Source organism: Carcharodon carcharias, chromosome 6, assembly GCF_017639515.1.
Source record: "Carcharodon carcharias isolate sCarCar2 chromosome 6, sCarCar2.pri, whole genome shotgun sequence".
Taxonomy (NCBI): Eukaryota; Metazoa; Chordata; class Chondrichthyes; order Lamniformes; family Lamnidae; genus Carcharodon; species Carcharodon carcharias.
In genome coordinates, this window is record NC_054472.1 from 114,038,730 (window position 1) to 114,063,971 (window position 25,242).

Here is a 25,242-nt window from a genome sequence, read left to right on the forward strand (position 1 = left end):
GCAAAATGCTCACCTACTGATACCGCTACCACTTGCCTGGCTTCATTCCCTAAAATTAAGACCAGGACCGTCCCCCTCTCTTGTAGGACCTTCTATGTACTGCCTTAAAATGCTTTTCTGGATACATTTTAAGAATTCCGCTCCCTCTAAACCTATCACAATGACTAACCCAGTTAATGTTGGGGAAATTGAAATCCTCCACTATTACTACCCTATTATTTTTACACTTCTCTGAAATTTGCCTACGTATCTGCTCTTCTATTTCTCTCTGACTGGGGGTCTATAGTACACTCCCAGCAATATGATTGCTCTTTGTTTAAGTTCTACCCAAATGGCTTCATTTGAGGAGCCTTCTAAGATGTCATCCCTCCTTACCGCTGTAATTGATTCCTTGATCAATATTGCGATACCCTCTCCTCTTTTCCCTCCTTCACTGTCTCACCTGAAGCCCCTATATCCTGGAGTATTGAGCTGGCAATCCTGCCCCTTTCTCAGCCATGTCTCTGTGACAGCAATGACATCATACTTCCATGTGGTAATTTACAACCTCAACTCATGTGCCTTATTCAGTTTTTCAAGCATTGTCTGTTTTTATTTTAGTTTCCATGGTTACATTGGTAGGTTAGGGCTGGCAGTTTCTATGATCATGTGTGAGGCTGACAGTTTCATGATTACTGGGCTGGCTCTTTCCATGGTGACTGTGGGGTGAAGATGGTTGTTTCTATGGATACAGGGGCGGGGCGCGCGGTCTGGCTGTTTCTATGGATACAGGGGAGGGGCGGGCGGACGGACTGGCTGTTTCCAGGGTTACAGGGGCGGGCTGGCTGTTTCCAGGGCTACAGGGGCGGGCGGGTTGGCTGTTTCTATGGATACAGGGACGGGGCGGGCTAGCTGTTTCCAGGGTTACAGGGGCGGGCGGGCTGGCTGTTTCCAGGGTTACAGGGACGGGGCGGGCTAGCTGTTTCCAGGGTTACAACGGCGTTTCCAGCTCCAAACCGCCATACTTCAGTGAGAATCCGTGATGGTGCGAAGTAAGTGGCGCCAGATACAGGGCTGCGGTAGCTCGGCCTCGGACCCGGTGTCCAGCGAGCGAAAGAGCAGCAGCTTATCATTTAACAAGTAAATTCTGGCGGCCTGGCTGAGCTCCAGCTGGCCTGCTCCCCACCTCCCAGGAGTACGGGCCCGGGCCAGCATCTCCCCTCCTGGGGTAAAGCGATTGGATGACCTTCGGTGATGAACTCGGCCGCCCAGTTGTCGGTGAGGCGCTCGGTTCGGGGAATCGGCAGGAGGGTTCGGGAGAATCCCTTTCAAGCCTCTGCACAGCCAATTCCCTTGAGAGTTCGGCGAGTTAGTAGGCGGCTGAGTGCTGTCTGGGTTGGAGCAGATAGAAGAGAATGAAATCTATTATAATTGATCAATGCTCCTTCTAAGGGCAGTAAATTCATTGCTAAGTTCACAATCTCAATGTCCAGTGATACAAAACACACAGCATTAGAATACAGTTACCTCACGACACCTTCTGGCAAACAACAACTTCTGAGCTGAAGATGACCTCACAAAGTTCCTTATATTCTTAAGTGATATCAAGTGAAATCTCCTCATCATTCAGATGATAATGGTGAAATGCTCCTAAACTTTTTTTTTCTCAGTTGAGTGTCATCTAAACCAGATTTAGTTTTCTTTAGTGAAATACTAAATATTAAAAAAATCCGTTCCATGCAGCCCACTTACCTCATTGATTTTGTTGTCTGACAGTTACTGAAACTTTGATAAGGCAACGAGCAGAACATAATAACTGTGAGATATTTTCACTCGAAGAAATTTCATTACATCAGCAAGAAATAGAGAGAATTGAACACATTGACAAATGGTGTAGAGATCTGAAAATTGTCTACTTTCAAAACAATTTGATTCCTAAGATTGGTAAGTTTAATCAAATTCGATTAAAATGTATAATAGTGAATTGTAAATGTATAAACGACGTTTTATTTTTCAAAGTTAAGTAAACTTGTTACATTTTGGGAGGAAGCATGAGGAGGGCAATATAAATTAAGGGCACATTTCTAAAGGGGGTACAAGAACAGAGACCTGGGATATATATGCACAAATTGTTGAAGGTGGCAGGGCAGGTTGAGAAAGTGGTTAAAAAGGCATATGGGATTCTGGACTTTATAAATAAAGATATAGAGTTCAGAAGCAAGAAAGTTATGATGAACTTTTGTAAAACTTAAGTTTGATCTCAACTGGAATATTGTGTCCAATTCTGGTACTACACTTTAAAAAATGAAGGCTTTAGAGAAGGTGCATTAAAGATTTACGAGAACGATTCCAGGGATGAAAGGCTTCAGTTATATAGATTGGAGAAGTGGGGGTTGTTGTCTTTATAGAAAGAAGATCGAGAGGAGATTTGATCAAGGTGGATAGAGAAACTGTTCCCATTTGTAGAAGGGTCAAAAACTAAAGACTTATTTAAAGTGATTGGCAAAAGAACCAAAGTTGGCATTAAGAAATTTTTTTTTACATAGTGATGGTTTGGATCTGGAGGCAGATTCAATATTGACCTTCAGAAGAGAATAGATAAATTCGCTAAGAGACTAGCTGGGTTGCTCTTGCGTAGAGTAGGCACAGACACGACAAGCCAAATTGCCGCCTCCTGTGCTGTAGTCATTATATAGCTCTATAAACCTCTTTGAATCTCTACCTTTCTCCTTTAAGATTGTTATTAGAATTGACCTCTGACTAAGCTTTTCACTAACTGCTTTAGTATCGCCTCATGTGGCCCAATGTTTAAGTTTGGGATGTTTTATTATGCTAAAGGTGCTATCTAAATATACGTTTTTATTATTGTACAACCACAATATCTTGAATACGTCTGAACTTAGAAGATTATCAAGCCAGGTCTGGTTAGTATTTAGCTACAATTCTACCTGGCAACAGAAAATGCTGTAAGTTTTTCTTGCCACCAGAGGGTGAACATTTATGTGCAAATTTACAATTTATTTTGAGCAATTTATAATTGGTTTGAAGGAATTTAGGGAAAGCTTGCTGACTTGAGTCAATTTTTCTTTTGGTTTCTACTCTAGTTTGTCATTTTTTTTTCTATTAGTTTGTTGATTTTATTTTATCCACCAACTATGGTTATAACGCTAATGTGTAGGTATAGGATTTTGTTGATGGCCAAGACTTTCCTGCTTGTTTCATGCCAATGAAACATTCAAATTGAATTCTAAATCTTTGGATTTTGCGGCATCAAACTGAGGGAATTTTACTTAATCATTTCATTTTTCAACAAAATCAATTTTTTGCTAATGTATGTTCTACTATTTATTCATTTTTTGCCACTAGAGGGTGATCATATCTTTTATACAACACTTTCTACTAGGTTCTATTGTATGCCTACAACCTGCTTGAATCTGTGATCGGTTATAAGTAACGGCCTTGGTTATAAATTAAGTAACATTTTAATTGTGGACTAGCATTGCTAAAATTATGATGATACAGCCATTGGGCATATCTTCACAATCTTCCTTCCCCTTGGCAAATGGTGTGGAATGTCGGAAGGATAGCAGGCTGAATAACAACCCGTTGAACTGTGTTTTGAATGCTTCTTCTGTTATCAACAAGTCCTAGAGTGGGGCTTTCCAGGTCAGAGGCAGGAATACTACCGACTGAGCCACAAGATGCCATCTGACATTAAAAATATGTAATTTAAATGTTATAATTTAAAATAATAAATATTGTTCTACTCCAGTCACCATTTAAAATGTGGACTACAACTGGGCACTACTTGTCAAATAACCCAGCCTTCTAACTTGTTCCAGGGAAAGAAGAAGTTGGCCCATTAATGTGTTTGTTCACCTTATTTGAAAGGAGGCAGAATCACTGGATTAACGGAAAAATAGTAGGGTATACTTTTCCCTTACTATTGAGGTTTCATACAATACCAGCCAAAAGGTTTTTGATAAGGTGTCACACAAAAGATTAATATACAAGATAAGGCTCCTTGAATTGGGATAATATATTAGCATGTTAGAGGATTGGTTACAGGACGGGAAGGAAAGAGTAGGGATAAATGGACTGTTTTCAAGTTGGCGAACAGTGCCTAGTGGAGTGCTGCAAGGATCATTGTTTGGACCTCAGTATTTACAAGTTATATTAATGGCTTGGATGAAGAGACAGAATGTATTTAAGTTTTCTGATGATTCAAAGCTAGGTGGGAATGTAAGCTGTGAGTGTGGCATCAAGGAGCTAGAGCAAAACTGGAGTCAATGGGGAACAGGGGAAAAGCTCTCCACTAGCTAGAGCCATACCTAGCACAAAGAAAAATAAAGAAGCTGCAAAGAGATATAGACAGGTTAAGTGAGTGGGCAACAAGATGTCAAATAGACTATGATGTGGAGAAGTGTGAAGTTATTCACTTTGGTGATAAGAATAGAAAAGCAGAATATTTTTAAAAGAAATAAAACTTGTACTTAAATATTGATGTTTAGAGGCACTTGGATGTACTTGTACAAGAACCACGGAAAATTAGCATGCACCTGCAGCAAGCAGTTAGGAAAGCAAATGGCATGTTGTTCCTTATCGCAAAGGGATTGGAGGACAAAAAATAAGAAGCCTGCCTACTGTTGGACAGGGCTTTGGTGACACCACACCTGGAGTACTGTGAGCAGTTTTCGTCTCCATATCTAAGGAAAGATATGCTCGCATTGCCTATGCTAAGTAGCCAACTAATATAAATACTGTAAATGAAGCATTTTCAGACCAAGAAGGTGCTACTTAGACTTCCATACGTGTCACTGGCTGCATTTACCTTGGGGAGATGAGCAGCATGCTGACTGCCCTGCAACACTCTCCTACCATGAGACCAGTACATTACAATGAATGGGACTTGACAGAATAGACACTAGTAAGTTGTTTCCCTGGCCGGGTAATCTGGAACACAAGAGCCCAGTCTCAGGATAAGGGGTGAATTATTTGATATCGATCATCCACTTGGCACTTCTAGCTGAAGATTGTTGCAAATGCTTTAGCCTAATTTTTTGTGCTGATGTGCTGGGGTCCCCCATGATTGAGGATGGGAATATTTGTGGGGCCTCCTCCTTTAGTGGGCTGTTTAATTGTCCACCACCATTCACGACATGATATGGCAGGACTGCAGAGCTCAGACCTGATCCATTGATTGTGGAATCACTTAGCTCTGACTATCATTTGCTGCTGATACTGTTTAGCATGCAAGTATTCTTAAATTGTTGCTTCACCTGGTTAACATCTAATTTTTAGGTATGCTTGGTGCTGTTCCTGGCATGTACTCTGTTAGGAAATAGAGATAGTTTAAGTAATTTATTTTGGTATTTGTAGGTGTTAGGAATGAATTTTAGCTTTAAAGTTTAAGTTTGATTTATATTTCTGTATTTGTGTGTTAAAGGTCAAATTGAGTTTTAGTTTCACTTTAAAAAGGGGCTTGCATTTCTAATGAGGCTTTTACGACTGTTGCAGCTAAAGGTAAACAAGCAAGGGTAGGAGAATGAGCTGTTGCATGGCAACATGGGTCTATAGAGGCTGGTCCTTCTCACAGACACGCACACAAAAGCTAGAAACAGCGGTTTGTTTTGGAAGCTGTTGGAGTTCAGCTGGTTTTGAAGTAGCTGCCAGAGAAGCAGGCTAAAAGGAGCAGATAGCCAGCTCCAAGTGAAAGTTGGTTGAAAGTTGCTGCTAGAGAGAGACTGGAGCAAGAGGGGCCGATAGCCAGTCTCAAGCTCAGGAGAAAGCCCAAAAGTCCAGGGGAGTGGAAGAGGGGAATGTCCAAAGAAGATCTTCTAGTCAAAAGAAGGACAGGAGCCTGATAAAGGTCCTGTTAAGTGAAGCTAAGAGTGAGGGGCAGAGCAAGGCTCCAAGCTTCAACTTTAAACTTCAAGCTTAAAGAGATAAAAGCTTGAGAAGAGGCAAGAGGGTCCAAAGAGACAACTTGTTGCTATGGGCATGTGAAGCAGTGGTACTGCTGATGGCCGAGTCGTTGAGAGAGAGTGCGTGGAAGACAGCTTTAATGCATGTGCTGATCCAGAGGAGAGGAACATCAGAAGAAGAGTTTGAAACCCTGGAGGTGAACTCTTATGGAAGGCATCTGAGATAAGGCGTCGGTTTGGGAGAAGATTCCAAAGTGAGTTCTTGGAAAGTGGAGATTGGAAACCCTTGTGTGAAAGATGGAGTTCAGTGAGACCGATCGGCTCGTGGTGGGCCTAGCGTCTGGGGAGAATTAATGAGAGATCCATAGCATCTGATTGAGGTGGCGTCTGTCAGTTGGTTTCAGAGTGTGGTTTCTGACCTTAGGATGCCTATTGGCTTACATGGACTGTGTACTTACTGTGAACATTAGAATATACGATAGTTTTTATAACTTGTGTTATCCTTACAAACCTGTATATATCTGTAAAGGTATAGTTGTGAGTGAAGGAATATTGTAATATAGTTCATCTTTTCTTATTTAATAAATGTTTTATTCTTTTGGTAAAAGTACATCAGCTGACTTTTGGGCTTCTGTTCAGTAGCCACTCCACGTATCTAAACAAACAAATAAAAGATTAGATCTATCAAGCTGGGTTCCACCCTGGGGTCAGGCTTGTCCAGGGATACTTTCAGCTGGGATCATAACACCTCCTGCACTCTTCATTGAACCAGGGTTGACTCCCTGGCTTGATGGTAGTGGTAAAGTGAGGTATTTCTGAGCCATGAGGTTATAGATTGTGTTCGAGTATAATTCTGCTGCTGCTGATGGCTCACAGCGCCTCATGGTTGCCCAGACTTGAGTTGCTAGATATGTTTGAAATTTAACCAATTTAGCACGTGGATAGTGCCATACAACATGATGGCGGGTATCGTCAGTGTGAAGACAGGACTTCGTCTCCACAGGACTGTGCAGTGGTCACTTCTACCATATTGTCATGGACAGATGCATTTGCAGCAAGCATGTTGGTGAGGATGAGGCCAAGTATATTTTTCCTTCTTGTTGGTTCCCTCATCACCTGTTACAGACCCAGTCTAGCAGCTATGCCCTTTAGGACTCAGCCAGCTCGGTCAGTAGTGGTGCTACCGAGCCAGTCTTGGTGATGAACATTGAAGCCCCCCACTCAGAGTACATTCTGCACCCTTGCCACCCTCAGCGCTTCCCCCATGTTGCTCAACATGGAAGAGTACTGATTGATTAGCTGAGGGGGCACAGTATGAGGTAATCAGCAAGAGGCTTCATTGCCCATGTTTGACTTGATGCCATGAGACTTCATGGGGGCCAGAATCAATGTTGAGTACTCCCAGGGAACTCCCTCCTGACTGTATAGCACTGTGCCATCACCTCTGCTGCGTCTGTCCTGCTGGTGGGACAGGACATATCCAGGGGTGGTGATGGGTGGTGCCTGGGACATTGTCTGTAAGGTGTGATTCCGTGAGTATGACTATGTCAGGCTGTTGCTTGACTAGCCTGTGAGACAACTCTCCTAATCTTGAAACAAGCCCCCAGATGTTAGTAAGGAGGACTTTGCAGTGTCGACAGGGCTGAGTTTGCTGTTGTCGTTTCCGGTGCTTAGGCCAATGCTGGGTGGTCCGTTCGATTTCATTCCTTATTGACTTGTTTTTCATGGTTTGACTGAGTGGCTTACTAGCCCATTTCAGAGGGCATTGGAAGAGTCAACCACATTGCAGTGGTGCCTGGAGTCACGTGTAAGTCAGACCAGGTGAGGACAGATTTCCTTCCCTCAAGGACATTAGTGAACTAGATGGGTTTTTACAACAATCGAAAATGGTTTAATGGCCATCATTAGACTCTTAATCCAGATATCTTATTGAATTCAAATTTCACCATCTGCCATGGTGGGATTCAAACGCGGGTTCCCAGAGCATTACCCTGGGTCTCTAGATTACCAGTCCAATGACAATACCACTACGCCATTGCTATTGGAAATATATCGCCATATTCCTTCACTGTTACTCGGTCAAAATCCTGGAACTCCCTCCCTAACAACACTGTTTGTATACCTACATCACAGGGACTGCAATGGGTTCAAGAAGGCAGTTCACCACCATCTCCTCTAGGCAAATAGGTATGAGCAACAAATGCAGGACAAGCCAGCGATGCACACATCCCATGAATGGGAAAGAAAACTCATAACACAATAAAGATTATTTGTAATTCTCTCCTGCATTTAGTGTAAATAGATTATTTGTTAAATATTTACAATTTGGAATTATATTTGTATATTATGGATTTCACCAAGGCTCCTTCGATAGCACCTTCCAAACCCACAACCTCTACCCATCTAGAAGGACAAGGGCAGCAGAAAGATGGGAACACCACCACCTGGAAGTTCCCCTCCAAGTCACTCACCATCCTGACTTGGAAATATATCGTCGTTCCTTTACTGTCACTGGGGCAAAATCCTGGAAATCCCTAACAACACTGTGGGTATACCTATATTGCAGCAGTTCAAAAAGACAGTTCACCACCACCCTTTTAAGGGCAATTAGGGATGGGCAATAAATGCTGGCCCAGCCAGCGAAGCCCACACCCCATGATTGAATAAAAGAATTCCCCAAAATATGCTTTATTTATAAAATTAATAAAAGTACATTACATGATAGTTCAAAGTTGACTTTACATAAAGCGCAAGTAAGATCTGTCTTTTCCAATACAGTATGTGGCACTCTGGGGTACCTCACTGCACTATATTTACAATATTCATTCCATGCCAAACATACAGTCTGAGGGCATTACACAGTTTCCATCCCTTCAGTGTAGTATGTTGGGAGGGGCTTAGACAGTGGCCTTTCCACATTGTGTCTTTGCGGCAGCTACCCCAACCTTTTGTAGGTCCCTTACCACGTAGTTCGGACCTTGGAATGTGTTAGTCTGCAACACTCTGTCATTGACAACTCTTTCCAGTGGAAGATCAAGTTTCAGGCAGACTAAAGAGTGCCTTTCATTGAATTGATGATCCTCCAGCAGCAATTGATATTTATGTCGGTGTATATCTCTGGGAACAGTCCATAGAGCACAGAGTCCTGCATTACACAGCTGCTCAGGGTACATCGTTTTCCGGACCTGCTTTGTAAAGGCACATTCCAACAGGAGATCGGCAACGGTTGCTTCCCCACCACAGCTGCTTCAAGAACAACATGCGGAGCAGATGAAGCTCTGGGCATGCATGAAGGGAAGGCCCTTCTTACCAACAGCCAAGCTACATCTTAGCACTTGTTTGAAAGTTCTGGCAATGAAGACATCTGCAAAATAACTTTGACAGTCTGCTCAGGGAACCACCCAACAAGATCACCATCTTCCTTTCTCTCAGGGCCTGGAGGATGTTAAAATTGTTGAAATTGGATGCATATTGCCTTGGGTCATCATGCAGATGATGCCTTCTCTCTCATATGCACTCTTCGTTGTGAAAGTGATGGCTACTTAGAACACTGCTGTATTTAGATAAAAAAATTGAAGTAATAAAGGTATGGACTAAAAAGTCCAAAGGAGCAATATCCAACGATATTTGTATCACAACAGTAGGAGGAGCGCTTCCTGCACATGCTCAGATGCAGTGTAAGTACCAGTGATTCTCTAAAGCAGGGGTGGGCAATCTACGGCCTGTGGGCCGCATCTGGCTCATTGCTCAATTTCATATGGCCCGCAGCAAGATTTCTAAAAATTTAGACCTATGTCAGTAACGCCTTCAAAATAGCATTTATCATCAAAGTTACATATTCACTTTGGATAAAAGCATCAGTTAAATTTAACAATAATAATATTTAACAATATAATATTCAAATTTAGCCATTGCATTAAAACAGCAGGTGAGTTGAGCGTTTCTGTATTCTCTCTGAAAAAAAACTAAATTAAGTTGATTTTTATGCGTGTGTGGCCCACAACTGATTTTGCCTCTGTGAATGAGCCGTGATAAGAAAAAGATTCCCTACCCCTGCTTTAAAGTGAGAAATGCTTTTAAGTGTCACTCTGCTTTCTGCCACTGATATCTTAGAACTGTTTCCTTTGCAACAAAAATTAGTGGATGGCAAAACTATTCAGAGAGCAACCATTTTAATGTTTGTTCAAATATTTTTAAATAGTTATTCATGGACTGTATGTGAGATGCCTGGAAGAGACAGGCACTGTAGGTACATTTTTCTCCAGCAATTAATTAGTGACCTTAACTGTGTAGTTTCATCATTCGTATAAATCAATAAAATAAATATTTAAGAAATAAAACCATCACCCAATGTGGGGCTTGAAACCATGATTCTGGGATTAAGCCTCCCATTATCTGCCAATTGAGCTGGCCAAGCTGTGTAGGAACTCCCTGCTCTAAACCTTTCCAATTTGTTCTCTTTTTCAAGTATTCCATATTTATTTAAAAATATATCATATAGTGGTTAAAGTTGTTATTTGTAAAATCCTGATAGCATACAAACATTCAATCCTTGAGCCTGTTCCATCATTCAGCTAGGTCATGGCTGATCTGTATCTTAACTTCATTCATCCATCTGAGCTCCATATCCTTTAATATGCTTTTTAGCAAAAATCTATCAATCTCAGATTTAAAATTATTAATTAAGCTAGCATCTAGTGCTTTTTGTAGTTTCACACTTCTACTATCCTTTTTGTGAAGAAATGTTTCCTAATTTCTCTGCTGATTGATCTGGCCTAACCAGGGCTTTGCATCACTGTTGCAAAAATAACCCCCATTTATATTCCAGCCCTCTAGGTATTGACCTGGATTTTGTAGGTGTTACCGAACGAATGACCCTAGCTGTTCAATATGCTTAACCCTTGCCCACAGACTTCCTTTGGGCTTTTGCACTGTGACTTGCCGTAATTAGAGAGTGAAATTGGGGTGGTGTCCTCTACATGGAAAAAGGGCCCTGTGTAAACAGGGCAAACAATGTTGTGTGTCCTCAATTAATTAGATTGATTAATCCTTACTGAGACAAGTAGGGCAGGATTTTCGTTCTCGAGCCCAGATCCCAACGTTGGGATGAAATAAGGGTCGAGAATCCAGAAATGCTGATGGTGGGACCACAAAGGGATTTGGAGGAGGCTGCCAAATAAGTGGCCGTCTGCAGGAACCCTGTCCAATTAAGGGCAGGTGCAGGCTTCTGATCCTGGAGGCCATTCAGCACTGAAAAGATTGTCAATTCCTCCATCAGTATATAGGAGATACCAGGACACCTCCATCCCCGGTTTCTGGCTACAAATGGGGGGGACATGCAATGGGCCAAAAGGGTTAGGGCCATCAGACAGAAGGGGGAAAGCCCCCCATGGTGCAGGGCACTGCCTTGGTTGCAGACATTTATTAGCATTTGCCTTACCCATTGAGTGGAGCATCTAGCTCCATTGGCTGCCCAGCCTGCTGTGGGAGCCTGCCACCATTTCACAGCCTCCTGGCTCAACAGATACCCTGTAAGCCAGCTGGAAAACCCTGATGACGACCTCAAGGGGCTTGGCTACCTGTTGCAACTGATTGCGTAACCAGTCCTGCCATCGCACTGCTTTCTGCAGAATCCCACAGAGTGCGGGAAAGTGTCACTGAGCCATCCTCCCATTTTTGGGCTTTCCCCATCCTTGCCTGGCTTTGGACCAGCCTTTATGGATCCTTGAAAATTTTGTATCCAGCATTTCACACTTTTAAAAACAGATTTCCAATGTCAGAGAGGTTGTTTGGCATCAATTAGAACCTAACTGGTCATTAAAAACATACTTACACTTTAATGGGCAAGCCCCAACTTTTTCTGGTGTATTTAGTGGTTATCCAGTGGGTAAGAACCACACATTCAAGGCCTTTATGGATTTGAATGCTGAGTCTCTCAGCAAGATACTATTAGAGTGAAATTTCTGGAGGAGCAGAGCAATACATACAATAGCTTTCTGATTTCCATCTTCAACTGTGTAACTCTTATTGAGTTAAAACAATTAAACTAAATTAACAAAATTGGGATAAATCAGGCACAGCCCCTAATTTAGGTCAGCTTTAAAACCAAGAGCAAAATTTAAAGGAAACTCTTCAACTGTGTATGTGCACACGTAGAAATTGGTGCCCAATTTACTCCTTAATAACAATGAGTGCTGATAGCTTTACCTTTCTTCTATTGCAAAATCTGGGCTACAATACTATCATTCCATTAGCCTGTTGATGTATGTTTCAGTTTGAAATTTGATTGTTGGCTCAGTTGACTGTCTTTATTTTTTGAGGAGGTTTTATTTGTCTTACAGAAAATGTTGGCAGACTGAAAAAACTGGAATACCTTAATTTGGCTTTGAACAACATTGAACGAATAGAAAATTTAGACGGTAAGTTGATCCTAAACTGTATTCACATACTTATCATTTAATGAATTGCATACCTGAATATCTTAAAAAAACAATTAAAATTGGTCCCTTTTTTTGCTGATCATATTAAATCTACATCGTCTGTTTACTGATCCTCCTGCAACTGGAAACAGCTTTTTATTTATTCTTATCAAAACCTTTCAAGATTTTGAACACCACTATCAAATTTATCCTTAACTTTTTCTGTTCTAAGTGTTATGATCTCAGCTGATGACAAGCCAAATCCCAGAATGGATCCCCGCTTGGTAGATCCTAACTTTTATTTGTTTTAGATATGTGGAGAGTGGCTGCTGAACAGAGTCTCAGTAGTTAGCTGATGAACTTTTAACAAAAAAAAAATTTATTAAACAAGAAAAGATGAACTATATTACAATACTCCTTCACCTATAAAAGCTACCTTATACTCTAATGTTCACAGTAAGTACACAGACCATGTAAATCAATAGGCAACCTGTGGTCAGCTACACCACAGTCTGAAACCAAATGACAGATGCCAGCCCAAACACATACTATGGATTTCTCATCAACTCCCCCCAAATACTTGTTACACTGTGAGTCAACCGGTCTCACTGAACTGTCTTTCATACGAGGGCTTCCAATTTCCATTCTCAAAGGACTCGCTCTGGAATCTTCTCCCAAACAACACTTTCTTTCAGATGCCTTCCAAAAGGGTCCACCTTCAGGGTTTCAAACTCTCCTTCTGATATTCTTCTCCCCTGGATTGCCATGTGCATTCAAGCTTTCTTCCACATACTTTCTCTCACTGACTCAGCTGTCAACAAAACAACACTGCTTCACATGCCCACAGTAATGAATTACAGACCTTCAGCTGTCCCCTTGGATTTTCTGGCTTCTTGCTTTAAAACTGCTCCCTGCAGCTTTCTTCTCTTTAAGCTTGAAACTTGGAGCTTTCCTCTCTGCTCCTTGCTTTCACTTCCATAGAACAGAACCTTTTCCAGATCCCTGTCCTTACTGTCCTTTGACTAGAATGTCCTCTTGAGACCTTTCCTTTCTGTCTCATTCCTTGGCCTTGAGACCTTTTGGTTTTTTTTGGGAAATCTACTCTCTCTACAGTTCCCCCTCCCAGTAGACTGCTTGGTATCTCCCTTGAGATCCAGAACTCACTTGACATTCACTGTTACTTTAACTATAGAGCAACTCATTGAAGATTCTCAGACTTATTTCCCTCAGCAGCCTGCTAGTATGTCAGGTAGAGAGACTTAAACTACTCCCTTCAACTTACAGCATAATGACCAACTGAACTCAAACTGTTTTCAGTTCAACAACTTCAGATAATGAACTCTCTCCCCCATCCTCACTCCTTTTTGATCCCCCTTTTTTTCAAATATTTATTTTTAAATTTATATGTATATATTTTTTCCACACCTATTTCTATTATTATTTTTTTTTAAATGTATTTCCATTTAATGTTTTATCCCCACCTTCTAGCCTATTTTGATCTTTTCTCCCACACCATACCCACCCCACCCCCACTAGAATCATCTGTCACTTGCTCATTCTGCTTTCTACTCTTAATGTCAACATTAGCACCTCCTTTAGCCAGTATCACCACCATCAATACCCCTTCAACCTTTTGTTTATGACATCTTTTGCAATCTCTCCTTTGCCTCCGACTGTCACTGGCCTTCTAACCAGCTTCACCTGTTCCACCCCCCCTTAAACAGTATATATTTCACCACATTTTTACTTTTCTTTAGTTCTGAAGAAGAGACATATGGACTTGAAATGTTAACTGTGTCTTTCTCTCCACAGATGCTGTCAGACCTGCTGAGTTCTTCCAGCAATTTTTGTTTTTGTTTCAGATTTCCAGCATCCGCAGTATTTTGTTTTTATTTCAGCTTCTATGTGTCTGTGTGGGTGGGGCCTCCCTTTCTGGACCCCTGTGGCTAGGCAGCAGTACAGTTTTTCTGCTCTTGTTTGCCTTAACTCTCCTTCAAGTCGTAAAAATCTCACTGGAAGTGCAGGTATATAAATACAAATAGAGCTTTAAACTTGCTGTCTCCACTCAAAAATGAAACTAGATCTCAGGTTTCATTTTTTAACCCATAAATAGAAAAAAAAATTAACTTAAAGATATATCTTGTTCTTAACACACCCAAATACAAATATAATTTAAACTATCCCTATTTCCTAACATAAGGAGAACAAACTGAATTTATCTAATCTCTCCATACAACTAAAGTCTAACATTCCAGTCAATCTAGTTAAAAAAAAATGTTTTTTTTTTTATTTTCCCTCCTGATCTGTGCCAAATCAGGGACCTGACCCATTAAGACCTGAATGTGGTGGTCCTAAATTCCATTCTGCCCACTTTTTTCTGATGCACAGTAGACTTGGCTCTTCCACTCTTTGGGCATATTTACCTCTTCTCATCCCTGTAACCATCTTAGTGACAGATAAACATCAGAAAAAATAGCGGAAATAAATGTTGTAAATGTAAACAGCAGGGAGATAGAAATAGAAGATGAAGTAAAAATAAAATTGAAAAATTAAGAGAACTTAATAAAAAAAGTTGGGGGAAAGAGAAATAGAATTGGAAGAGAAGAGTGAAGGAGAAACAAGTGAGGGAGGAAAGAGTTTTTTTTTGCAGACTTATGAATACCAGTATCCAAATCTAAAAGAATGCAAGAGTCTTTGAGAATTATTTTTGATGCTTGCCCAAAGAAAATTGAGAGTGGTCAGAAAACATATGAACAGTACTGATTGAACCAATAACTGTACATGCATGTATAATTGAATATCGGTCTCAATATAATTTTAATGTTATTTCAGTAGAATTGTGGCTGCTTGGTAGAGATGGATGACAAAAGTGCAAGATGGAGCTAGTTGAGCATGGGATAGAGAGATTCTCTGTTTTAGAAGTAGGTGGTTCTTAGAATCATACAAGCAGAGAAGGAAACCTTTTGGCCCATCATGTTGGTACTAGCTCTTCAGAGGAGTTATTCTGGTCCCCTACAATGACACAAAAGCAAAATACTGTGGGACACTGGAAATCTGAAAAACAGAGAATACTGGGAATATTCAGGAGATCTAGCAGCATCTGTGGAGAGAGAAACAGAGTTAACGCCTCAGGTCTGTGACCTTTCTTTGGAACTGGGATATCAGAAATGGAATAGGTTTTGAACAAGTGAAAGTGGGGAGGGTGGGGAAAAACATAAGGGAAGGTCTGTGAAGGATAACAGAGATTAAATAACAAATGGTTTCACGCCGCAAGGCCAAAAGGAGTGGTAATGGGACAAGTAAAGAAACAAAAGATGTGCCTAGAGGAGGTTTGAATGGCAGGATCATAAATAGCTGCTGCTGCAAAGAGAAACAAGAGAAGAAAAAACCTCAGCTCTGAACAGGAGACAATGAAGTTGTGATCTAAAATTGTTGATGTTGAGTCCACAAAGCTATCATGTGCCCAGTTGAAAGATAACATGCTGCTCCTTGAGCTTACAATGAGTTTCATTGGAACACTGCAGTAGGCCGAAGATAGAAAGGTCAGAGTGGAAACAAGGTGGAGTATTAAAATGTCACAACCACCTCAAGGACAATTAGGGATGGGCAATAAATGCTGGCCTTGTCTGCAAAGCCCTAGTTCCATGAATGAATTAAAAAAAACACTCTTCTGGCTTATTTATATCAGTAGTACATTTTACTTTTAGTACATTTATTCTATTTAATACTTTTACCAGAAGCCTCAATTTTTAAAAAATGAAAACTTCTTGAATAAGTCTCTCATGTTCTCCAAATGTGATACTATTTCCCCTTCCTTGACAGGTTGTGAGTTTTTGAAGAAACTTGACCTCACAGTTAACTTTGTGGGCGAACTGACTAGTGTGGAGTCACTCAAACATAATGTTCACCTGCATGAGCTTTTTCTGGTTGGAAACCCCTGCTGTGAGTTTGATGGTTACAGGAAGTTTGTGATTGCCACACTACCACAGCTGAAGGTTAGGAGTTCATTGTCTAACAGCAAAGGCTGGTATTCTAAATTTCCGAATGTAGTAACATTTTGATAGCCATTTATGGTCTATGTGAAGGATTAGGATTCTTTAATGTGCATCAGGGCTGGAAGTGAGAAGTTTTAAAAGTGAATATATATGGTAATAGGTGGTTTATCATTTGTGAAAATGTGTTTCATTAAAGCAGTTAAACTGTCTGTGAAACATGAGAGGGTTATAGATATCCACAGAACAATGAGATCGAATTATTTTGTTTAAGCTGTTTAACTGACGTGTTAGATAACCTATATGATATTTTGGTTTTATTATCAACATTGTTCAACAGTACTATGCAAGCATGGAATCATACAGTTTGGAAGGATGCCATTCAGCATCCAGCCTGTACCAGCCCTTTCAAAGAGCGAGCTAATCAAGTCCACACCACTGTTCTCTCCCTGTAGCTCTTCAAATTTCACTTATCATAAAGGGTTGGCCGTTATAGGGAACTTTCTTCTGGTCAATTTTCCTTTGGGTTGGGGGGGATGTGGGTGTAGACAAGTGATTTTTGTTTTCCCCCTGTTTAAAAGGCTCAACATCAGATTATGGGCCCAGTTCTTCCCCCATTACCTCATATTGGTCTCCTGCTGCAGAGGTATTCTTAAAACTGACTTTTGTTATAAATTTTAGGTACCTTCTGGGCTCAAAGAGATCTACACTTGGAGAGGCAGGGATTAATCAAGGACAGTCAGTATGCTTTTGTTAAGGGGAGGTCATGTCTGACCAATTTGATTGAATTTTTTGAAGAGGTGACCAGGTGTGTAGATGAGGACAATGCATTTGACGTAGTCTACTTGAACTTCAGCAAGGCTTTTGATAAGGCCCCACATGGGAGACTGATAACCAATGTAAGAGCCCATGGGAATCCAAGGCAATTTGCTAAATTGGCATGAAGTGGCATGAAGTAGAGGGTGATGGTCGAGGGGTGTTTTAATGACTGGATGCCTGTGTCTAGTGGGGTTCTACAGGGATTGGTAAAAGACTTGAATGGAGGAGGGTTGATCAGTAAGTTCGCAGATGACACGAAAATTGGTTGGGTGGTAAATAGTGAGGAGGATAGCCGTAGATTACAGGAGGATATAGACAGGCTGGTCAGTGGCAAATGTGCATGTCCACCGGTCCCTTAAGGTAGTGGGACTGGTAGATAAGGTGGTTAAGAAGGCATATGGGACACTTGCCTTTATTAGCCGAGGTATGGAATATAAGAGCAGGGAGGTTATGCTGGAACTGTATAAAACACTGGTTAGGCCACAGCTAGTGTATTGCATGCGGTTCTGAAATCTGCATTATAGGAAGCTTGTGATTGCATCAGAGTGCAGAGGAGATTTACCAGGATGTTGCCTGGGCTGGAGAGTTTTAGTTATGAGGAGAGATTGGATAGACTGGTTATTTTCTTTGGAGCAGAGGAGATTGAGGGGGGACATGATTGAGGTGTATAAAGTTATGAGGGGCATAGATAGGGTAGACAGGAAGGAACTTTTCCCCTTGGTGGAGGGATCAGTCACTAGGGGGCATAGATTTAAAGTAAGGGGCAGGAGGTTTAGAGGGGATGTGAGGAAGAATTTTTTCACCCAGAGGGTGGTGTGCATCTGGAACTCTCTGCCTGAAAGGGTGGTAGAGGCAGAAACCCTCAGAACATTTAAGAAGTATTTGGATGTGCACTTGCGATGCTATAGCATAGAAGGCTATGGGCCTAGTGCTGGAAAATGGGATTTGAATAGTTAATACTTGTTTGACCGGCGCAGACACGATGGGCCAAAGGGCCTTTTCCTGTGCTGTAGACCTCTGTGACCTTGGTGTGGTCACACATTCAAGGAGTGGAAGGTTTTCCTGTTTGAGGTTTCAGGTTGATGACTAGGTGTTCTTATAGTGATGTGGTTACAGTCGATAGCCATCTGGTACTTGAAGGAAGCCTGCTAATTCGACGAACCCCTTGGCCCTCTGTATTTCCGCTGCCACTTCAAAAGGGAAGTTAATGTGTTCCCCCATTTAAGCAAAGAGGGCATTTGTGACGGCCTTGGTGCAACTGATGTGAGATACTGCAGATGTCTATGGCTGACCCCTGGAAAAGGGCTGGCTGCATAAAAATTGTGACCTTTAGTACCACTGGCAGGCTGTGCAGATCAGCAGACTTGTTAGACCATGGCACTTCTGTCGCTGACCAATTCTTGGGTTATCCATAGGTTCTCACTCATATCCAGATATGACCTCCACAATCAGTAGACCCTTACCCCAGGGTAAAACCTGGTTTCTTCTCCTCCTCCTCCTCCAGCCTGGTGCAAGCTCCGCTGCCTCTATCTAACTCCTGGCCTTGTCCCCTCTCTCTGGCCGCACATTGCTCACGCTCGCATGCCTTTATGGCATGAATGTGTGAAAGTTCCATCCTCATTTTGCTGCAGCTTTGCCACGATGCAAACTCTTCCCTCTCACCTGGGTGCCTGAATCATGAGGGGCAAAAATATCTTCCCTTCCAAGGCCACAGGCCCTGCCCTCCACACACCTGTGATATAATTTGTAGAAGTTCGGTAGCACTTGATTACATTTTATAAAGCGATCCAAAAGGGTACCTGATCCCTCTAAAGATCTTTTCCTCAAATGCGTAAATCCCACGAGTCGTTTCAGAAATCTGGCTGACAAAGATTTCTTCTAACTGAAGGCAGCTGCATTTTTAAATGTGCCGTTGCCTCAGTGAACTCCGCATGTACAAAATAAGTTGCACCTGCACTTTCCATCCCCCGCCCCCACCGACCACCCAAAAAAAATGTGGCGAAAATGGTGCATACCAGGTTCAGGCTGGGAATTCCATTCCAGAATGTGGCTCCAGAGCCATTATGGTTAAGGTGTGAAGCCCTTCTGTCATTGCAAAGAAGATACTTGCCAAATGCTGATAATGTAGCTTTTCCTCTGACACAATTTGATTGCTGTTGCTGGGTTTTACACATTTACAGAAACGATAATCATGACTTAAGTTTTGGGGTTTATGACCACTCTTGTTACTTCTTGGTCTGCAGTCGTTAGATGGAAAAGAAATCACTCGTTCTGAGCAGATCCAGGCACTGCAGGATTATCCAGTAGTACAACAACGAGTTGTAGAGCAACAGCAGGCTTACATCTTGAAACGAGCAAAGGAAAAACATGTATTGCAGAAGAATTTAGAAGAGAAAGAGAATAATAAGTAAGTTGGAAAAAAAGCAAAATCCTCGTTTTGATGCACAGTGCTGTACTGAAACCAATAGCACCATGTGTGTGAAACAATATTAGCATTTTTATGAAAGAAGTTTGCTTTTTTGTTTGATTGAATTAATGTACTATTTAATACCATATCATAGGACAGAATTTTGCCCTTGATGGGTTGGCGGGCCCCACCGGCTCGGCAGCGGGCAGGCAGCCAATTGCCGCCACCAAAACAGGCCCCGCTGCCATTTTAAGTGGGCAGGCCAATTAAGGTCCACCAGCGGGCCGCCCGACAGGAAATGCTATGCGCTTGCTGTGCCGGGGTGGGGGCGGATTCCCCAACTATCGGAGTGCACTCTTTTGCGCATGCGCACGAAAGAGCACACATCGATCGCTAAAAGGCTGGCAAATATAAAAAATAGAACAATAAAAAATTAATTAGCATGTCCCCCTCATGTGAAAATGTCACACGAGATGGGACATGTTTATGAAATAAACAAAAACTTTATTAAACTTTTTTAAAACCGCTGTCAAACCTCATCCCACCAGTGGACGAGGTTTGTAAAAAAATCACCTACCTGCCTGCCTGTTGGGCCCATGCGCCGAGCCGACGTTCGCACGGGCCCCTCAAAATCGTCGATGATTGGCAAGTTAAGGGCCTTAACGAAGCCTTTAATTAATAACTGACGCGCGTCCCACTGCATTGCGCGCCCGCCGACCGAAATATCGTGATGCCGCACGCTGACGTCGGGCCTCTGGCACCCACATGCCAGCCTGAAGATTCTGCCCATAGAATCATACAGCACAAAGGGAAGCCATCCGTGCCTGTGCTGGCCCTCGGAAGGGACTATACAATTGGTCACACTCAGTTGCTCTTCTTCCAAAGGCCTGCAAAATTTCCCCTTTCAAGTATTTATCCAATTTTCTTTTGAACATTATTATACTTGCTTCCACCATGGTTTTGGCAGCGTAGACCATAACAACTTTCCCCTCATGTCGTCTCTGGTTCTTTTGCCAGTTACCATTTATCTTTGTCACCTAGTTACCGAACTGTCTGGAAACAGTTTCTCCTTATTTACGTCTTCAAAAACTTTCATGATTTTGAGTACCTCTATCAAATTTCCCCTAAACCTATCTGATCTAAGGAGAAAAACCCCAGTTTCGCTAGTGTCTCCACGTAACTGGCCATTCTTACCCTTGTACCATTCTCATAATTCACCCAAGCGCCTTCTCTGAGACTTTCTCTCCTTCCTAAAGTGTGGTGCCCAGAATTGGCCACAATACTCCAGCTTGGACCTAACTTGTGTTTTATAAACATTTAGCATCAAGTCCTCCTCTATTTATACATCCAAGAATCCCTTATGTCTTTTTAAAAGCCTTCTTAACTTGTCCTGTCACCTTCAAGAATTTGCGTACGTGCACTCTCAAGTGTCTCTGTCCTTGCACCCTTTGAAAATTATACCATTTTGATTTTATCGCCTGTCCTCACTTCTTGTACTGTCATATTTCTGCCCATTTCACCAGTATGTTTATGTTCTCCTGAAGTCTGTTCCTGTTCCCTTCATTATTTACTACATTTGAGTTTCATGTTATCTGCAAACTTTGAAATTATGCCTGGTATACTCAAGGTTAGGCCAAAAATATAATGAAAATAATTCTCACCAGCTATTTTTCTCGAGTTTTAAATCTGCTCATGCATCTTCGATCTTTTACCTGACAGCTTACACAATGAAGTGGTCCCAATACTGACCACTGGCGGCTACCAGTGTACACTTCCCTCCAGTCTATAAACAATCATTCACCATAACTTGCTGCTTAATGTCCCTTAGTTAATTATTTATACATGCGGTCACTATTGTTTAATCCCATGAGCTTCAATTTTGCTAACAAGTCTATCTAGTGGTACTTTATATAAAAGACCATTTACACAACATTAATTGCACTACCTTCAGCAATCCTCTTAGTTATTTCACCGTAGAACTCAATCTAGTTAGCCTTTAATAAATCTGTACTGGCTTTTATTTATCAATCATATTTTTCCAAGTGCTATTTAATTTTGACCTGGATTATTGTCTCTAAGAATTGCCCTACAATAGACCAGTCTTTAGTTACTGAGTTTAGGGTTGTAATATTTGCAATGCTCCAGTCATCTGGCATCACCCCATATCTAAGGAGAATTTGATGGTTGGTCCACAAACCTCCACAACTTCCACCCTTACGTCTCATAGTCACCTAGGGTGCTTGAAATCTGGACCAGCTGACTTGCCTACTTTGAACATTGCCAACCTTTTAAGTAACTCCTCTTTGTCTATTTGTATACTATCCAATTTCTCTTCTACCTCCTTTACTGTGATATTGGCGGCATCCTCTTCTTAAAACACTCTTAGTATTTCTGTCATGCCCTCTGTCTCTACAACATCTAATTTTTGGTAGCTACTGGGCCCAGCTTTCCTTTGATTATCTTTTTATTATTTATGTGTTTGGGTTCTCTTTTATGTTATCTAATAATCTTTCTCATACACTTTTTTTGCTCCATTCTACTTCCTTTTTCATTTTAAGATATGTCCTCTACGAAGGCCTCACATTGCTCATTGACTGTTTTACTTGCAAATATTTGATTGCAGTTCACCTGGGCCAGATCCCTTTTCCACTCTGAACTTGACTCTCCTCCAGTTAAGTAGTTTTACATTTGATTGTTTATCTTTTCCTTTTCCATTTTAAAAATAGGCTTTAATGAGAAATGGCACTTTTTTGTACAAATTCAAGAACAAAGTAATAGATTTATAATCTAGCGTTGTAAACAATCCCTCTGAGCTGCACAGCCGCATGATAATCCAACAGTCTGCACAGGCTATGCACAAGTCAGTTCTTTTAAATCATCAAAGGGGCCATAGCACTTAAATTACCTGTGTGCTTCAAAAAATATTAGAAGGAACAATTGGTATGAGTCTGCATTATGGACTGGATAAGAGAATTTTTCTTGCCTTTGTTGGACTTCTTCCAGATCTTAGTTGACTTGTATTAGTGAATCTTTTCCTTTCAGAAGTGTTGTGAGAATGGCAGAAGAGATGGTATTCAATGCACATTAGGAGACATTCTGATGACACACTAATTGTCAAACGATATTGAAAGAGGAAGTGTGAAGTGAAAGTAATTGGAAAGGGTAGAAAGGTGGAAATCCCCAACTGGTTTATTCATTGGGTAAATATAACCTGTTGTCTGACACTGAAATAGACATTTTGAGAAGAGATTAATATTGATTCTTGGCCTATGGTTTAAGTCCCGCTTCATGCTTGAGCACAAAGATTAAGATTGTCACTCCAGTGCATTACTGATGCTAAACTGAGGCCACATCTGCCTGCTTGGGTAAATGTAAAAGATTCTATGGCATTATTTTGTACAAGAGCAGGGGAGTTATCCCTGGTATCCTGGTCAATATTTATTCCTCAAACGGCATCACAAAAAATAGATTATCTGGTCATTATCCCATTGCTGTTTTTGGAGTTTGCTGAGTGCAAATTGGCTGCCTTATTTCCTCCAATACAGCAGTAACTACACTTCAAAGTATTGACTATAAATGTAAAGGCACCTATGCCTGATTGCTACCCAATAGCTTTTATAGGAAGTATATTTTTGTGAACACCCAGTGAGTATGAATTCAGATTTGATTATGGTAACTAATAGCTTGCTTGTATTTATTGTTGCACAAGGGAAGTGGCCTCTTGGGGAGGTACCAGAAGCCAACTTCCACCTATTGGAAGGTAATGGACTAAAATTGGAGAAGGAAGTATTTTATATCTACAAAAAAGCATGGTTCTTACCACTGATAAAATCTTCAATATATCAAAAAGCCTGTCTGTGCTGCAGTATAACAAAGAGCCCATGTCTACACATTGATGGCCAATTTAGTAGGCTACAGAGTATAAATTTCTTGGGATGCTAGGGCCAGCACTTCCCTAATTGCCCATCCCTAATTGCCCTTGTGAAGGTGCTGGTGAGCTGCCTTCCTGAACCACTGCATACTGTTGTGCGGGTACACCCACAGTGGTGTCAGGGAGTGAGTTACAGGATTTTGACCCAGTGACATTGTAGGGATAATGATATATTTCCAAGTTAGGATGATGTGTGACTTGGAGGGGAACTTGAAGGTGATGATGTTCCCATGCACTTGTTGACTTTGTTCTTCTTGATGGCATAGGAATGTGGGTTTGGAAGGTGCTGTTGAAGGAGACTTGGTTAGTATATAGTACATGATGTTGCCACAATACGCTGGTGGTGGAGACGGTGAATGGGGAGGCAGTTAAGCGGGCTGTTTTGTCCTGAACTTATGACTTGTAGTTGATGGACAGGCTAAGGGGGTCAGGAGGCATGTTACTTGCTGCAGAATTCCCAGCCTCTGACCTGCACTTGTAGCCACAACACTGTCTGGTCCACATAAGTTTCTGGTTAATGACAACCCCCAGGTTGGTGGGGATTCAAGGATGGTAATGTCATCGAATGCCAGGGGAAGATGGTTAGATTCCTTCTTGGAGATGGCGATTGCTATATATTATATAAAGGTCACTTTGCACAGTGTCACACCTACTGGCCCTATGTTAATTAGATGCCCTCCCTTCACCCCACATATTCTGACAAGATCAGTGCTGGAGGGCACTTTCAGCTAAGGATTTCCCTTCCTTGTGGTGGCTTGGCCTTGGACTGCATTCCTTTTCAGCACTTCATTTCTTATCCCTTCTGGAATCATTATAGTATCTTCCTTTACTTGCATTCTATTCTGGCAGCCTCAACATTCTCTAGCCCATTCCTTCATCATTTCCACCACCTATAACACGATCCTATTACCAAACATCTCTGCCACTTCTACCTTTTAGTATCCTGAATGGATTCCTCCCATGTGATATTCTGGTTCCATTTCTCCATCATCCCTAATACCTGTTCTCAATTCCCATGCAAGTGGAGAAGATGTGACATTTAACTTTTCACTTTTTCCTGTACCACCATACCTGGCCAAACATTCCTTTCGGATGAGACAGTGGTTTACTTCAATTTCTTCCAAGCTAGTGTGTCCACTGCTCAAAATGCAGTCTCCTCCACAGCAGGAAGAGAAAATGTCGACTCTAATTGCTTTGCTAAACATCTCCCACCCGCCAGTGTGACCCTGATCTTCCAGATACTTGCCACGTTATTTTTCCATCCCACTTGTGCCCTCACCTTGGCCTTCTACACTATGCCAGTGAAGCTCAAGGAACAGCACCTTGTCTTCTAGTAGCAACCTTACAGCCCTCTGACATTAAGAACTTTAGACCATGACCATCGTTCTCAATTTCTCTTAAGCAGCGATGCTGGTAATGTATGCACAAATGCTTTCAAGAATGGGAGGTTGTGGGCTGATGCTTGAGAGGGGGCAACCTTTCAGTGCATGGCCAGTGTGGCAGTCTTCATCTTGGTATTCTTCTGCCTTTTTCTTCCACCACCCTCCCAGACCACTGCATCTTTCTCTGCTTTGCCAGTTTATCCTTGCTTCTTTCTCCTCTGCTGTAACCATTAGCATGTCCTTTGGGTCTTGGATATATTATTTACTTCATTAATTTCTCTCACTTTTCACTCCTTTTGTCATGCACCATTGTCACATATCATTTAATTATTTTCAATCCTCCACCTAATCATTAACTTATATTATAATGCACCTTTAAAGTAATAAAA

At 41.6% G+C, this 25,242-nt stretch overlaps 1 protein-coding gene across 12 annotated transcripts in view; it reads left to right on the forward strand.

The window, feature by feature from the left end:
- Positions 1 to 947: 947 nt before the first annotated feature.
- dnaaf11 (dynein axonemal assembly factor 11) overlaps positions 948 to 25,242 on the forward strand; it is an 88,315-nt gene continuing 64,020 nt past the window's right edge. For 7 of the 12 annotated variants that reach the window (XM_041190516.1, XM_041190522.1, XM_041190521.1 and 4 more), the window contains exons 1-5: positions 1,038 to 1,648; positions 1,756 to 1,923; positions 12,224 to 12,322; positions 16,145 to 16,317; positions 19,377 to 19,540. In XM_041190516.1, coding sequence (XP_041046450.1) covers positions 1,624 to 1,648; positions 1,756 to 1,923; positions 12,224 to 12,322; positions 16,145 to 16,317; positions 19,377 to 19,540 — 629 coding nt within the window. In that variant the 5' untranslated portion in view covers positions 1,038 to 1,623. The other 5 variants (XM_041190519.1, XM_041190529.1, XM_041190518.1 and 2 more) reach the window with 4 other exon arrangements.